This window comes from Prunus persica, chromosome G3, assembly GCF_000346465.2.
Source record: "Prunus persica cultivar Lovell chromosome G3, Prunus_persica_NCBIv2, whole genome shotgun sequence".
Classification (NCBI taxonomy): domain Eukaryota; kingdom Viridiplantae; phylum Streptophyta; class Magnoliopsida; order Rosales; family Rosaceae; genus Prunus; species Prunus persica.
In genome coordinates, this window is record NC_034011.1 from 26,356,812 (window position 1) to 26,372,754 (window position 15,943).

The 15,943-nt window shown below is 36.8% G+C and overlaps 1 protein-coding gene and 2 long non-coding RNA genes across 6 annotated transcripts; 1 reads left to right on the forward strand and 2 right to left on the reverse strand.

Annotated features, from left to right (window-relative positions):
- On the reverse strand, positions 618–1,653 carry LOC18783484 (BAG family molecular chaperone regulator 2). The gene is made up of 2 exons (XM_007216013.2): positions 1,303–1,653; positions 618–1,139 (listed from the first exon to the last, which is right to left on the reverse strand). Exons 1-2 carry the CDS (start codon positions 1,586–1,588, stop codon positions 925–927), a joined length of 501 nt encoding a protein of 166 aa, XP_007216075.1. The 5' UTR covers positions 1,589–1,653; the 3' UTR covers positions 618–924.
- LOC109947943 lies at positions 6,382–12,309 on the reverse strand. 2 transcript variants are annotated; one of them, XR_002270741.1, is made up of 6 exons: positions 8,749–12,309; positions 8,182–8,224; positions 7,570–7,753; positions 7,009–7,410; positions 6,880–6,927; positions 6,382–6,749 (listed from the first exon to the last, which is right to left on the reverse strand). It is a non-coding gene; the product is annotated as an uncharacterized LOC109947943 (long non-coding RNA). The 2 variants fall into 2 exon arrangements; XR_002270740.1 differs by having other exon boundaries at positions 6,382–6,927.
- Positions 12,545–15,817, forward strand: LOC109948228. Of its 3 annotated transcripts, none has more exons than XR_002270834.1 (6): positions 12,545–12,694; positions 12,800–13,278; positions 13,719–13,889; positions 14,317–14,503; positions 14,603–14,680; positions 15,007–15,817. It is a non-coding gene; the product is annotated as an uncharacterized LOC109948228 (long non-coding RNA). The 3 variants fall into 3 exon arrangements; XR_002270835.1 differs by having other exon boundaries at positions 12,854–13,278; XR_002270833.1 differs by having other exon boundaries at positions 12,545–13,278.

The window sequence follows — 15,943 nt, forward strand, 5'->3', positions numbered from 1 at the left end:
GGTTAGGGATTAGTACGGAGTAAGGATGGTGTCATGGGGAAATGGAGAGGAGGGAGGAGATGTAAGGGTGGCATTAGGTTACTCTTTTTCTCAATCTTTCTAAAAAATAATTTTTAAAATGATTTAACTGAAAATGAATGAAATGTGAGAATTTAGACGGTAGGGAGGAAATTGCCAAAACAAGACGAAGTTCATATCCTTTAATTTTCTTTTTTAAAAAAAGAATAAGGATAAATCAAAAGTTAGGTACAAGTTCAGGGGGCAAATTACTAGTATACCCTTTGAGCATTTATAATTCGCATTAAAAGGAAGAGTAATGCCACTTTTATTAGAGAGGTGGTACACAATACGGCTTATAAATATGGTATACTTAGCATTTTCCTAAATGAAAATCACTTTGAGCTCAACCAATCCAGACTGATCAGGAACTTAGATATATGGATAGCTTTTACTTTCAACTTTCAAATGGTTGCAGCAATTAAAAATGTCCAAACTTTACAAGCACTTTTTTTTAAGCTATAGCTTTGGTGCTTTACATTGCATAATTTTTTGTGCCGGCGTGCACGCGTGGGAAATTTATATTACAACTGAATTTGAAACTTAAAAAGAGAAAAAAAAAGCATCATAATTTTGAGTTTGATTGCCCTTTGGACAAAACCAAATAGAAACATGAAATCAACCCTAATTTTTATAAACACAGTAGATGTAGGGCAAACTAAACTACATTTCATCAGCCATTACAACGCTTAAAAGGACACACCAAGAAGTCCCCTAGCTATTAGCTAACATTTTTAATATAATATATGTCTAGCTAGCCAAGGTCATGAGGAAGGCAAATTAATTTGAGCCAAACTTACAAACTTTTTGAATTTTTACTGGTTAGTAATTAATGAACAAGAGATTAATTAAAGATCAGAAAGTCGTTCATACACTAATCGTACGACACGTCGTAGAAGTTCCGATTCCATGAAGCTTCATTGCCTTGATGGCTGGATCTTGGAGCAAAAGCACTTTGTCCTTGTCTCTAACACCCACCATGTGTAGATATTCACCATCCTCTCTCTGTTTCCCTTTGTAAAGCAGCCTCTGCTCTCTTGCCTCCATGCCAGTCACCAATGACAATATCATCTTTAATTCGCCTGCACATATTAACAAATTAATTCATCAAAACCACCCAATTCTAATTACCACTTGTTTACTTGATTTCCTCATAATTTTGTGCATATATACACATAGGAGAGTGGGAGAGAGAGAGAGAGAGAGAGAGAGAGAGAGAGAGAGAGAGAGAGAGAGCTTAATTACCAAATGTTGAAGTAGCTTCAATGGAGATGTCATGGCAATGAGACACAGCTGAGACTCTAACTGTGATCAAGACCTCTCCAGCACTGCTTTCAGCCGCAGTCTCTCTCCTTTGAACAAGCATGCCTCCTGGTCGAAGCTCCCATTTGATTTCACCATTGTTATTAATGGCTCCTCCAAACTCCTTACTTTGATCAGCAGCAGCAGCTTTAATCTTGTTATTATTACTGCTAATGAGCTTACAGCTGCTAAAGCTTCTGCAAAACCTCTTTGACCTCAACTTAATCATGTTGATTAATTCCTCTCTGCTTTTTCTTAATTAACCTCTTTAGCTTTTGCTTTCTCTCTCAACTCAACTCAACTCAGCTCAGCTGAAATGCTAAGGGGTTGGCTACTTATATAATATAACAAGCATTCGACAAGGACAAATTAAATAAGCGCATCGCTAAAGTACAAGCCGCCCGAAGGTGTGTTGCAAGACTCACAAGAGTGGGTGGCCAATGAGAGGATGCCACAAGGGTGACAATATGGGCATAGTTTTTCCTTGCTTATTTTTATGGAAGGAAAGCCAAGGGCACATGGGGGTGGGTGCTTAGGAACACGCTTGCTTGATTGGCGGACCAAACACAAAATCAATGGCTCAATTTATTTGTCTTTCACAAATTATATATATGATGACAAGGCATAGCTTACGACTGGAGAAATTTTTATATGTTTTGGATACATTATAATTGAATTTTGAATAAGTATCTTAAATTGATGCGATTTAGCATGTTAATAGATCCGAAATTAATGTGGCATGAAATGGAATATATGTTACATTAAATTAAGAAATGAGTGAAGCTAGCTTTTCTTTTATTTCGTCTTCATCTGTAATTTGTGATTTTGGTTGGGTTTTTATGTTTGGTTAGGTGGGTGTTTAAGATTTCTTTTGGGTTTACTTTTCCTAAGGGTGGTTGGCTAATCTCTCTAGGGTATCAACCCACATGGGAGAGACCTTAAAAAATTACGCATATTCTCTCTCTCTCTCTCTCTCTCTCTCTCTCTCTCTCTCTCTCTCTCTCTCTCAACCATGTCCAATTTCTTAACATTGAATATTTCGTCGTCCAATTCACAGAACATATGGCTAGCTAGCCAAATTCTTTTAAAATGATCCTCCGAAATTAAAGGATAAGTAGCTCAAATTGGAACAAAGAAGATTCACTAATTCGATAACTTAATCCTTGATAATTAATCAACTTCGATATATGTATATGTATATCCCTCTCTTTGTTTTCTGCATAATAAGTTTGTTTTAATTTGCATATTAGTTCTTCATTTACGTGGTTTGAATAACCTCATGATTTTATTACTGATTTTCTATTTGAGAAATGTAACTAGGAGTTTTACGGAGAGTGCTCTATCAGAGGTTAGGTTCCTCCTCTCGCTTGCAGTTAAGAGGGTAGTTTACTTTAGTTAGTCGATGACCAATAAAGTCTGTTGGTGTAGGCATTCACGAGAGTGACAAATGGATCTCCATATCACCAGCACATGGTAGCAAGGAGGATAAAGAGAAAATAAATTTGTACAAGGTTTGGCGACAAAGGACACTCCACGTGTAACATTATCGTAGAAGAAGAAATAATAGGTTTGGACTTTGGAGAACCAATATATATATATATACAAGTATATATCATGCATAGTTTTGCATTATATATGTATATACTAGGCATTTAAATTACTCTAAAGTAGTGTAAGATTGAAAAACATGTGAAAGGGGCCCTCTCCTCTTCTATATGCATGGAGCATCCCATAGGCTATAGTATGTGCACCGTTACAGTTGATCATTTAGTCACTTGTATTTTTGCCTTTTTAAATGTCTAGCTATATAGCTGCTGCAGCCTACACTCTGATTCTTCTTTCAAATTCTCATATATAAATATGAATTTATGTAAAACACTCTCGCTCAATCGCTTCTACTTAAAATGACACAGATTTGGTGAGAGATTACCCTTAATTAATAGGGAGCTGTGATGATTTGATACCGATCGAGCAAGCTAGGCATGCTCATGCAAAATACCAAAAAAAAATAATAAAAATTGCATGCAGCACAAGATTGATTCTTTGACGCACCCCATAAGATATGCTTCTTGTTGGCAGGCCCGTGGGAAAGATATAGGTAAGAGATTTTATGCGCATCAAAGGTCATTTTAAGTCTCACAACACAATTATAGAGTTCCTAGCTAGCTAGCTTCCATGCATGGCATGGGCTGCTCTGCTTGCTATTCAATATTATTTATTTATTTTCCAAAACATTATCACTGACACACCCTTCTTGTTCTTTGTATTTTTGTTACTGTAATAATAAAAAAGATGTCATTGTTTTATTAGGACCTTGTGCACATTATTAATTCTCATCGAACGGCCGAAAAGTCGGCCCTTCTTGGACTCTTCATCCCCAACTTCTCCCACCTGATCCCATCTCTGGATCTCGCAACCCCAACAGCAAAGCATTTGATTTTCGCATCAAATGAATACTAATACATTCTCAGATCGTCACTAGTAATACATTCTCGAGGTGAAGAAATAAATAGAGAATCCTAATCAGTGGCTGAACTGAACCTACGATATCGAGCATTAGCAAAGCTCCACTGTGAAGATTCCCATCAATTCTAGCCCAGTTCCTACCGTCTTGCCTGCAAGCCAACCCTGGTAGTGACTTAATTAGGCATTTCACCCACTTGTTCATATTGTAAAGCCAGTAGACTGAGCTGTACATTGGATTGGACATGATGACCATATGAGAAGGCCTAATGCTGTGAGTACCAGTTTTCACTGCAATTCATTACCAACCCATCGGCTTCTCCATTTGACATGACATGTGCAGCTCCTCTTTACCAATGAATCCCATTGCTTGAAACTGCAAGTCCAATGGAATCAGAAGTATCGGTATTAATTAGACGACCTTCCATGGTACGTACCACATGTACTACCACCTTTCTTCGATTGTTCCCAATGAACCTTTTCACTACTGGAGACCCAACTTCTGCACTGTCCCAAGAGACTTTGTGACCCAACTCAAGCACCAGACCCTTTGACCATGTTGATGTGAGTGTTTGATCAGGTGAAGCAGTTGTTAGATGTCGGCTCTAATGAAACTTTATTGTGTATTCCTTTTTTCATCTATGTTCTGTCTTGATAAAAGAGGAAGGAACTCAGAAAATTGAGAGAGAAGAGAAGTTATATCGACAGAGTACGTATGAGAGGTGGATTAATTTATATGCATGCTTCCTCATTTTAACTACATTAATCTGAAGACACAGGCACACAGCCATGTCTTGTCCAATCCTTCAAGCCCATCTTGAGACACAGCCAAGCCGTTACTCCTCCCTCCATCAACACCAACACCTTCATATGCCATCAAATACTTGACATCCTTCTTGTTCCTCACTACAAATGGACACTTCGCGCATAGGCGCTGTGTGGGTGTATATATAAAGAGTATAGCCGCCCGGCTTTACTAGATTCTTTTTTTTTAATTTTCTTTAAGAAATACTATAGCCGCGCGGCTATACTCGTTCCCCCCCCCCCCTCTTTTTTTTACCAAATAGTATAGCCGCCCGGATGTACTGTTTTGACACGTGGCACTTATGCGCTAGGCACGTCCTTTTTTTAAAATATAAATAGTATAGCCGTGCGGCTATACTGTTTAAAAAGAAATTTTAATCTGAAAAAGTTCGCCGGCATAGACTTGTGCCGACGAAATTTTGTTGGGACATATTTTTTATTTATTTATTTATAATTATTTTAAAATATAAAAAAATTAATTTGTTTACTTTTGTTTTTTTAGCCTACTTCTTTAATTAAATGTATGTAATTGAGTAATATCTTAATCTTTTTAAATTACTTTAATTAGTAATTATATTTTAATTATTATTTAATATAAACCAAATTAAAGAAAAAGTCCACAATATAGTTAATTTATATTTATTACGTCTATTGTGTAATGCCCTATTTCCAAATCAAATGAATGGTAATAATACATTCTAATTAAGATCCCCATGCTCATGAAAAACAACACGAGGTACTGCAATGTGATGCTCCCCTTCAATTCTATCCCAATGCCTCCCATCTTGACTAATTGCCAATCCAGCCAAAGATTTGAAAACATTCCCACCATTTTTATCATCAAGAAGTAAACTTTGAGCTGAAATCTCTACCTCCTCCTCAGCACTAGAAGCTCTGACCTTTGAGCTGGACACGATCACCACATCAGAGAGCCTAATGCTATGAGTGTCAAATGCCCACCAATCTTTGCCACAACTGATCACCACAACCACATCCTGGCTTGATTGAACTGATCCCCCACCTCTTGAACTTCCCATAGTACCACATGTACTGTTAGTGTTTGTATAGGAAAAACACCTTTGTTCCACACTGGACAGAAGAACTCTCCTTGTGCGGTTTATAAGGGTACAATACAAGTTCAGTTTATGTAGCTTCTATAAAAACTCAAATTATAAAGACAATAAAAGGGAAAGAATAAGACCTTGAGCTTTTTATCTCAAATTATAAAAACAAAGGAACCAATGAGAGAATAAACTAAGAAAGACTGTTTCAGTCAAAATCGGCAGTTATAATCCTATAGATTTTTCGAAAGTACAACATGAATGGAGTATGTTTGAGTAATAAACTTGTTCTCTCTTTGTATATAAAACCTTTAATTGTAAATCAGTGATCAAATGGTAAAGGGCATTGCTGCTATGCAAAGTCTAAGCAAAGCGCCTACAGAGTTTCATAGTTTCCAAGTTTGAATTTTGTCTGATATACATATCTTGTGGACTCATCTGCTCAAAAGTCTTTGTCTCATTGTCAATGCATATCTTCTGGACTCAAAAGAAATGAGTGTGTCATTGTTAAACCAAACTTTAATCGTTTTAAATTTTCTTCCATTACAGATTAATTGTCATAGTTTAATTCCAGAGATTGCTTTTGGCACTTCATAATTGAATATCAGAAGACATTGTCATTTTAATGAAAGTGGAGATGGCCTATAAATTGTATCTAAGGAATATAAACCGCCAAAAATCTCATAAAATTGTGTTTGCTTATTTAAAATGTAAGGAATATAAACCGCCAAAAATATCATTGAAACATTAGTATTTCAAAAGTTCATTTTTCTTACTTAGTCAAATTTTGAGAGAAAGCAGTTTTGCAAATTCTTCAACTGTTACTTTCCACCAAAGGCTATAAATCTTAATCATCCCCTATTATATTAACCTTGTATCCTCCTAATCAATTAGCATTTCGCTAGTTGTGGTCTGTCTGGTTGCCTTGCTGCTCTGCATGCTTAGGTCTTCCCCGCGCTTCTTCAATTCTTGGGACCTATAATGTACTGTTGTATTCTTCCCTTCAATTCATTGCTGGTATAGCATGTCCGCCGTTAGATGGGAGCGGTTGAACGGATCCGACTGCAAATCACATGAAGTACATAAATTCTCACACAATAGGAGATACATTTCATAAGATCAAGATTAATTAGCAGTGTTGATGATGTCCATTATCACTAAGAAGATGCCTTTGGATGACAGGTCGGTCTACCGTGATTCTTGCAGAAGGCAAGATGACTGGATCCTTCATGAAAGTGTACTGCAAGAAAGGAAATACAAATATTTATAATCAAAGCCGCGTTCCAACCTATCTACCTACCCACAAACACAAAAAACATACCTGAAATGGATCAAGGAATTCATCTGGTATGTTCCCGAGAGCCGCTTTAGCGTCCATGGCCTCAGAAGCAGCAACTTTGGCTTTGGCACCAAGCTCAATAAATTCCTGTATGACCCTCCCATCTTCTCCAATTCTCCTTAGGACATCCGCTGCAGCACTAAACAATTGGAGAAATATCCAATGACATCTGTTTGCTTCCACTCAAACATAATGATATTCTTGGAAAACAACTAGAAACCAGAATAATAATAATTGCACAGAAGTTAAGTAAAGCTCTGGCATAGGAGCAAACTCCGTAGGGCAAGTTGAGGGCAGAGGCATTTAAAATCCGCCAAACAAGCGAACTAGCTACACCACCATCAATCGATAGAAAGAAAAAGCACTCTGTATAAGTGTAGCATCCTGAAGACAAGAATCAGATTTAACGATCTGTAATGGAAATCAAAATAAGGCTACTAAAAAGTAATAACCAACATACACATGAGATGAATAAAGTGCATATGATACATTTTATTGATGAAAGCATTTTTTATCCTTTCATTAAACGATCAAAGGAAATACCTGAATATGAGCCCTTGATGAGTTTTTATTGATCACCTCTGCAAGATACTCAAGAACATTCTCACGGGTGTCTGCATTTTTCAGAAGTACGAGAAGAACTTCGGCAAGGCCATCATATAAATTAGTCATGACTGTCTTAATTGGGGTGAATGAAGAGAGCAGATCAGCTGGAAAGCACTGCTGCCTGGTGTAATCATTCAATAGAGAACCAATTAAGAAACCTTTCCTATTTAACAATAAAGAGAAAAAGAAAAACAAACAAACTACTAACTCAAAAAGGAGTATAGAATGCGATGTCAAAGGAAACAATATGCACATGGATGATCTACCAGTTTCATGCATGGTTCAGTTTCTTTTAATCAACCAAAGACAAATTAATTCACTAACCACAGTACCAAACTTGACAAGGAGCGAGGGCAGGCAAGCAAACTGACTCCTATACTTGCTTGTTATTCTCTTTAAAATGGAGAAAAGTAAGTTTAACAAGCCAAACAGTTAATTTAAAAATATTTATAAATAAAAAAAAGAGTACAGCCTGGCGGTTATACTTTATAAAAATATAGTATAGCCGCTCGGCTATACTATACTTAAAATTAATATTTTAAAATATACCTTGTCCCTGGGATGCATTTGGATGTTGCGCTTCTTGGTGGACCTGAAAAATGGAATAATGGTGTTAACTTTGTGGAAGTCTAAAATGAACAACATGGTCACATTGACAATGGTGCTTCCGTGGAAAAGTTATTTTAAAGCTATAAGTTTGTACAGAGTTTCATGCCAAATGCTGGGAATCAATGTAAAATTCATCTCTTCATATTTCAGACGGTTTCTGATATAATTATCTTTATGCAAAATTCTTAATATAATATATATTTATCATGAACTCATAAATCAGTAACTTCTAATCTTCTTTGACGCAGCAGCCCATGATCCTAGCAAGATTTTTATGTTGGAGCTTGGAGATCAACAGAATCTCATTCTTCAACTCTTCTATGCCTTGCCCTGAGCTACTAGATACTAGATAGTCTTTTACTGCTATTTCCTTCCCTTGTTGTAGACCCTACGTACAAATCAGTCACTGCATTCATGTCCTTATCTTGTAGTTGAGTTGTATAGAATTGTAGCTGTTGTGATACCATATTTCCCTTCAGAAAGAGAAAAGGCAAAATAAAAACTCACCTTGTAAACTGGACCAAATCCCCCCTTTTCCCGAGTTTGTTTGTGATACTGAAATTGTTCGCAGCGATTAATAAGGTGTCAAAATTATAGATGTATAGCTCCGACGGATCTTGGTTTCTAATATATTCTTGAAGAGTGTCTCTTGAAGTCTCAGTAGTATCAGTCAATTTAAAGAACTTTGTTGTTACTTTGACTTTTCCTGATTCGGCAAATATAACAATCAAATACCGATTCAGATAAAACCAGTAAAATTTCTTTGTTAGCTTACACAAATGAATTGCATCTCTCTCTCTCTCTTACCCTCTTGGTTAGCTCGCAATCTGTGCAAACCAAACACCATGGCACCCAAGATACTAAACCAATAGCTGTGATCGGGCTGACAACTACCTTGGTTCGATTTCCTTCATCTGAAAAAATGAATTTGTAACGCAAACAATGTGAGACAGAGCAATATCATCATCATTTACCTATTTCTGTTTCTACTCCGCCAGAGGAAAACTTGCGACAGAATTCTGTATCTTCTCCGCCAATCCAAAATCTGATATTTTTGGGCTCATCTTCTCATCCAACAGAATATTACTTACGATAGCAACACCTTGAATAATATTGAAGCGTTAAGCCCAATCAAGCACTGCTCTTCTCATTGGATCTAATCAATACACCCATTGCCATTAGAAATGAAATCAAAATTCCCCCTGACTTCGGCATACTAGGATAGGAAGAGGTCAGACATTATCAATGATACTGAAGAAAGATAGATGACAATGAGAAATTGCAGCCAAACACAAAGGACCAGTGAAACTAACCCAAAAATATCATATCTAAGCTTTTGTTGAGGTTTACAAGATTCTTGTGTTGGAGTTTGGAGATCAAAACTCTTCGATGCCTTGCCCTGAGCTACTAGATAGTCTTTTTCGAAAAATCGGCCTAGGTGGGGTGCGCCTAGGCGCTAGGCGGGTTTTTTTGGGAACAATTCTAGGCTATTCTAGTCATGGTGCAAGGTCTGTCACTCAGTACTTTCACTGCGTCACGTAATGGTGGGCTGTGTGGATCGATGCCTTTGTGGAGGAAGCATTTCAAATTGATGAGGAAACCCGGATAAGCTCTGGTATTGAAAGGCATGGATGTGGCTACCACCTGTGCCATCAAAGCTGGTTCTTTGGAGGTAACCAGAACATGTTAAAGAGTCTCGAGACAAAGGAGAGTGAGGGTGGAACCTGGGTGGCTGTATAAGTCAAGGGTTCAGTGCAAGCTCAGAGCGAAGCGAGGGTGCTAGTGAGGATATTCTGATATTCTTTTTCCCGCTCGACCTGGCAACTCGAGTATAGGTTAGATAGGGAACTTTTTATAGTTTTCATATTGTAGTAGGTTAAGTGGTACAGAATATCTCTCAATTTTGTTAGTCTAACAAGCATCTGCCTTTCTTGGGGTGAATTGGTGAGAAGAGTCTACGGTCAAGTTTACTCTTGAACATCTCACACTGATTATTTGTTCATGCACAAGCAGATAGCATGGTGCCGCTGAATGCTGATTGATATATTTTGCTATGCTTGACACTTGACAGAAAAACACTAAGATAGAAGTGTCAAACTAAATTATTAGGGCCAAACACTAAGAAATTTCTACTTGGATTAGTGGGAAGAAGCGTGGCCCCCAGAGATTATACCCAGACGACCTTGAGAACTAACATAAATTATTATGAATGAACAAATTACAATGAGCACAACTTCTGGGCCCAAGTGGGCCCTTTATGCGACATTGGGCCGAATCAATGACAATAATACATACCGGAAACATAAATATGAACATGAATTGAAGAACAGATCTGAAAAAAATGAAATCGGGCAACAGATCTTTCCCTCAAAATAAATCATCGGGAAAGATAGATCTTTCCCTCAAAGATCTCATCTTTCCCTCATAAACTCTATATTTCCGATTATTCAAAAGATAACGAACATGAACTAAAGAGTATAAGAAAATGAACATCAACTAAAAGAACATGAATCATCGGGAAAGACAGATCTCAAAGAACATGAATCATCGGGAAAGACAGATCTCAAAGAACATGAATCATCGGAAAATATAGATCTATCCCTCAAAGACTTCATCTTTCCGATTATTCAAAAGATAACGAACATGAACTAAGAAGAAAATAAGAAAATGAACATGAACTAAAGAGAGTATAAGAAATGAAATGAACATAAACTAAAGAGAGAGAATGTTATGAATTGAAGAACAGATCTGAAAAAAATGAAATCGGGGAACAGATCTTTCCCTCAAAATAAATCATCGGGAAAGATAGATCTCAAAGAACATGAATCATCGGGAAAGATAGATCTTTCCCTCATAAACTCTATATTTCCGATTATTCAAAAGATAACGAACATGAACTAAAGAGAGTACAAGAAAATGAACATCAACTAAAAGAACATGAATCATCGGGAAAGATAGATCTCAAAGAACATGAATCATCGGGAAAGACATATCTCAAAGAACATGAATCAAAGACTAAATCTTTCCGATTATTCCAAAGATAACGAACATGAACTACGGAGAAAATAAGACAATGAACATGAACTAAAGAGAGTATAAGAAAATGAACATAAACTAAAGAGAGTATAAGAAAATGAACATAAACTAAAGAGAGAGAATGTTATGTTCGGAGGCAGATAGATGTCATCGGGAAAGATAGATCTCAAAGAACATGAATCATCGGGAAAGACAGATCTCAAAGAACATGAATCAAAGACTTCATCTTTCCGATTATTCAAAAGATAACGAACATGAACTACGGAGAAAATAAGACAATGAACATGAACTAAAGAGAGTATAAGAAAATGAACATAAACTAAAGAGAGTATAAGAAAATGAACATAAACTAAAGAGAGAGAATGTTATGTTCGGAGGCAGATAGATGTCATCGGGAAAGATAGATCTCAAAGAACATGAATCATCGGGAAAGACAGATCTCAAAGAACATGAATCAAAGACTTCATCTTTCCGATTATTCAAAAGATAACGAATATGAACTACGGAGAAAATAAGACAATGAACATGAACTAAAGAGAGTATAAGAAAATGAACATAAACTAAAGTGAGTATAAGGAAATGAACATAAACTAAAGAGAGAGAATGTTATGTTCGGAGGCAGATAGATGTCATCGGGAAAGATAGATCTCAAAGAACATGAATCATCGGGAAAGACAGATCTCAAATAACATGAATCATCGGAAAATATAGATCTTTCACTCAAAGACTTCATCTTTCCCTCATAAACTCTATATTTCCGATTATTCAAAAGATAAAGAACATGAACTAAAGAGAGTATAACAAAGTGAACATAAACTAAAAGAACATGAATCATCGGGAAAGATAGATCTCAAAGAACACGAATCATCGGGAAAGACAGATCTCAAAGAACATGGATCATCGGAAAATATAGATCTTTCCCTCAAAGACTTCATCTTTCCCTCATAAAATCTATATTTCCGATTATTCAAAAGATAACGAACATGAACTAAAGAGAGTATAACAAAATGAACAGAAACTAAAGAGAGAGAATGTTATGTTCGGGGCAGATATATGTGTGTTTATATAGTATCAATTAGGGTTTGCTTAGAGTTACGAAACCACCCTTTGTCATTTACTATGCATCTGCTATCATCTCGACCGTCCAAATTTATCTAGCAATCACGAATGTGCCACGTCATTTAATGAATTTTTTTAATTCTTTAAACTCCTTGCACTGTTACGGTCAACAACTCCCTTCCCTCCTCCCTCATCTTTCTCCCTCTCACCGACATCCCTTCACCTCTCTCCTCTGGAGCTGTGATTCGCTGCAAAGTTTTTATTGACAAACTTTCCAGAATTCAGATATTTCATAATTCCATTAAGCTTGACTTAGATGGGCTTGCCAGGCTTCGAGTCCGTGCCTTTGATAGTGAAGGTAGTTTTTGAAATGCTAATGATCACGAGATGTTTGGGGCCATTGAATTCTCAATTTCATTTCTTGGTAGTGCACTCATTGTTTATGCTCTTTTTTGAGAGGCAGAGGTCGTCGCCACTCTCTGTGTGTGTTTCACTAACTGAGCTTCTTGAGAGGCAGAGGTAGTCGGCAGGCGATCTAACCACACTGAAAAAGAAAGGAAAAAGATGAGGTGTGGTGTTTGGAGAAGGAGACGGATGTCTGTAGGATCAATTCTGATAGTGTGTGCATTGTGTGCTGGAATGGGGCTGTTGATGCTCAACTTTAGACAAGTTGATCCTCCAATGAGCCCCGATTTCCCTATGCAAATTCACAATTTGGTTTCGGAATCTGAAAGCGGTGGTAGGGTTGGGGTTAAGGACGAGCCTGAGAACAAGAGTAAGAGAAAATCCAACTCCTGTGCTACGGTGGAAGAGATGGGAAAGGACTTCAAAGGAGGGTTCTAGGAGGAAAGTCTCAGAGTCAGGAAACTTATTCAGCATCACTTTGACTTGAATGGCATTTTTCTACTCTCATTTTCTTCAGGCTGATTGTTAGTGTTACATGTAATATACATGCTACCTGATTCATGAAAGTCCCAAACATTGAAATTGGTCTTGTTCTTAATTTCTCAGCTTCTTTTAAGGTTTTACATTTGTGTGAGATACATTTGGTTTTGTTCCCTGATTCTGCTTGAACAATTCTACTTGCACTTTCATGCTTTGCCTGCCCATATTCTGACTCCATCCAGTGTATTTATTCCTCACAACTACTCCCAGTCAGGCCATTCATCTTTCACATTCTTGTTCCATATACAAGCTTTTTGTTATATTTAATCTACATTTTTCACTCAATTTGCTGATATCCTTATAAAAAGAAGTGATTTTTAATTTCTTGTTTGTTTTCTTTTTCAAACTTCATAGCATCCTACTTTGAGTGTGGAACCTGTGAGTCATCCTATAGAACTTTTGAGGGATGGAAACTCATACGACTCATTCAATTTCAGGTGCTTCCCATGTCCGAAATCTTCATCCGGAACAGTTTTGTCACCATGGCTTTGTGATGGGTAAAGCATCAGAGGCAGGTTTCGGGAATGAATTGTACAAAATTTTAAGTGGTGCAGCATTGAGTATACTTTTAAACGGGTCCCTGATCATTGGGCAAACCAGGCATATTGGTTCTTTCTCAAGCCTATATTTTCTTGTATTTCATAAATTCTTTTTCCCTGCGGTAACCTGAATTGTTTGAAAAAGTTGGTCTTTTGGCTTACCATTAAACCATATTATTATATGTTATATATTGCTTGTTTCTCATTATTAAAATTTTCAAAAAAAAAAAAAAGATTAAAAAAAAGGGTTATATAGAGCTTCCCTTGAATGTTTATTAGAATGCCCCAGATGCAGTGCTGTTATGGGAACCTATAATTTTACACTGCAATCATTTTTCATGTGCCTTGGATCCATTCTTTGCAACTCATTCAATGGTTTACCTTGGCATTACCACATAATGGGGTCCAACACACATTGACACAAGTAGGATCATCATAACTAAGTTGCAGCAATTCATGCTTTTTCTTGTGCTCACATCAATGTTGCTTATTTCAGGGGAAAATTCTCTTTCGGGGATTACATTTCTTATTCCAATGTTTTCTTTTCCATGAGAGAAATTAAGCAGTATCAATGAAATGCGTTCGAGATTTCCTGTCAATCATGAGATTAATTTGAAGATATATCTGTGGAGGGCAACCCGTGGAATCTCGAAGTTGATGCTGTTGTCAATTCGACGAATGAGGTGAGAAGTAGGTTATGATGATACATTTTATAGGGTTTTGTGAATGTGTGTGTCTATTACGACAATGAGAAAAGTCATGATATTTTGGGTGGTTTACAGAACATGGATGAAGCACAATGCATCACTGGCTTGCATGCTGCAGCCGGACCTGGTCTTGCAGAAGAATGTGCTGCACTGGTATGCTAATTATTCATTGTTTTACAACTATTGTATCTGTGGATCACCTTTGTTTTCACAACACAGTCCTAGATCTGTTTAATTGACACGACGCTGAATAGGACACAACAAACATTTTCTTTGTCATGAATCATGTATATAGTTAATTAATATCAAGATTGAATTTTCCATTTGTTTCGTTATATATATATATATATATATATATGCTTGATGGAATTTCTTTACGTGTCGTTGCGAAATTTTGATTCGAATATATAATGTTCAACATTAACTCGTGCGCATGAATTGAGATGTAATAGCCTAATAGGACTTGGTGTACTTTGTAGATGCTGATATTTCTGTACTCAAGAGTGGAAGAAGAAGAAGTGAAGAAGGGTAGTGTTGGTGCATAGTATTATTATTCTAAAGGATTGCATAATTTGGTCGCTAAAGAAAAAATGTTGCAAGGTCGGTCACTCAGTCAGTACTTTCTGATCACCACACCCACATCCTGGCTTGACTGAACTGATCCTCCACCTCCTGAACTTCCCAAGTACCACATGTACTGTTAGAGTTTGTATAGGAAAAACACCTTTGTCCCACATTGGAGAGAGGCACTCTCACTCTCCTTGTGTGGTTTATTAGGCAGCAAGAGGACTATATGATTTCTTTGCACGGTGATTATTGTCAATTCCCAGAATAGTGACAATGCATATGCAAATAAAAGAACAATAAAATCTATGATTTCCTTGCACGGTGATGTTGATTGCTACCTAATTTGCATCAAAAGAATTAATATAACCATCCCATGTCACTTAGGCAGATGCAAGGGTTGCTTGTGATATCCATGTTCTAGCCAAGTCAAAATCAAGAGTAAATTGAAAAACACCTTTGGGAGTTTGTAGATCAAGTGATTGAGAATATTTATTCATGCAACTGAAGTCTTATATTCGATTTCCTCAATATCACCAGCGTTTTAGAAAGAAAAAAAAAGAGGAATCATAGATGTTCCAACTCTGAAGAGATGTAAGGCTTTTGACATAGAAGAATAACAGCTAGGTTGTCATATATTTAAGTAAAAGCATGGACATGACATCAATATATTATGTACAAAGATGAATTATAAAATAAATAAAAAACAAAAATCAGCTTTGTGCATATTATATTTATGTCATGTGCATGCTTTTTATGACAACCTACATATTATCTAAACCCATCTTTTGTCCGCCAATTGGTGTTCTTCCCTATCGTGCTGCTGCCTCCTGCGCCATCCTAAAACCAGAG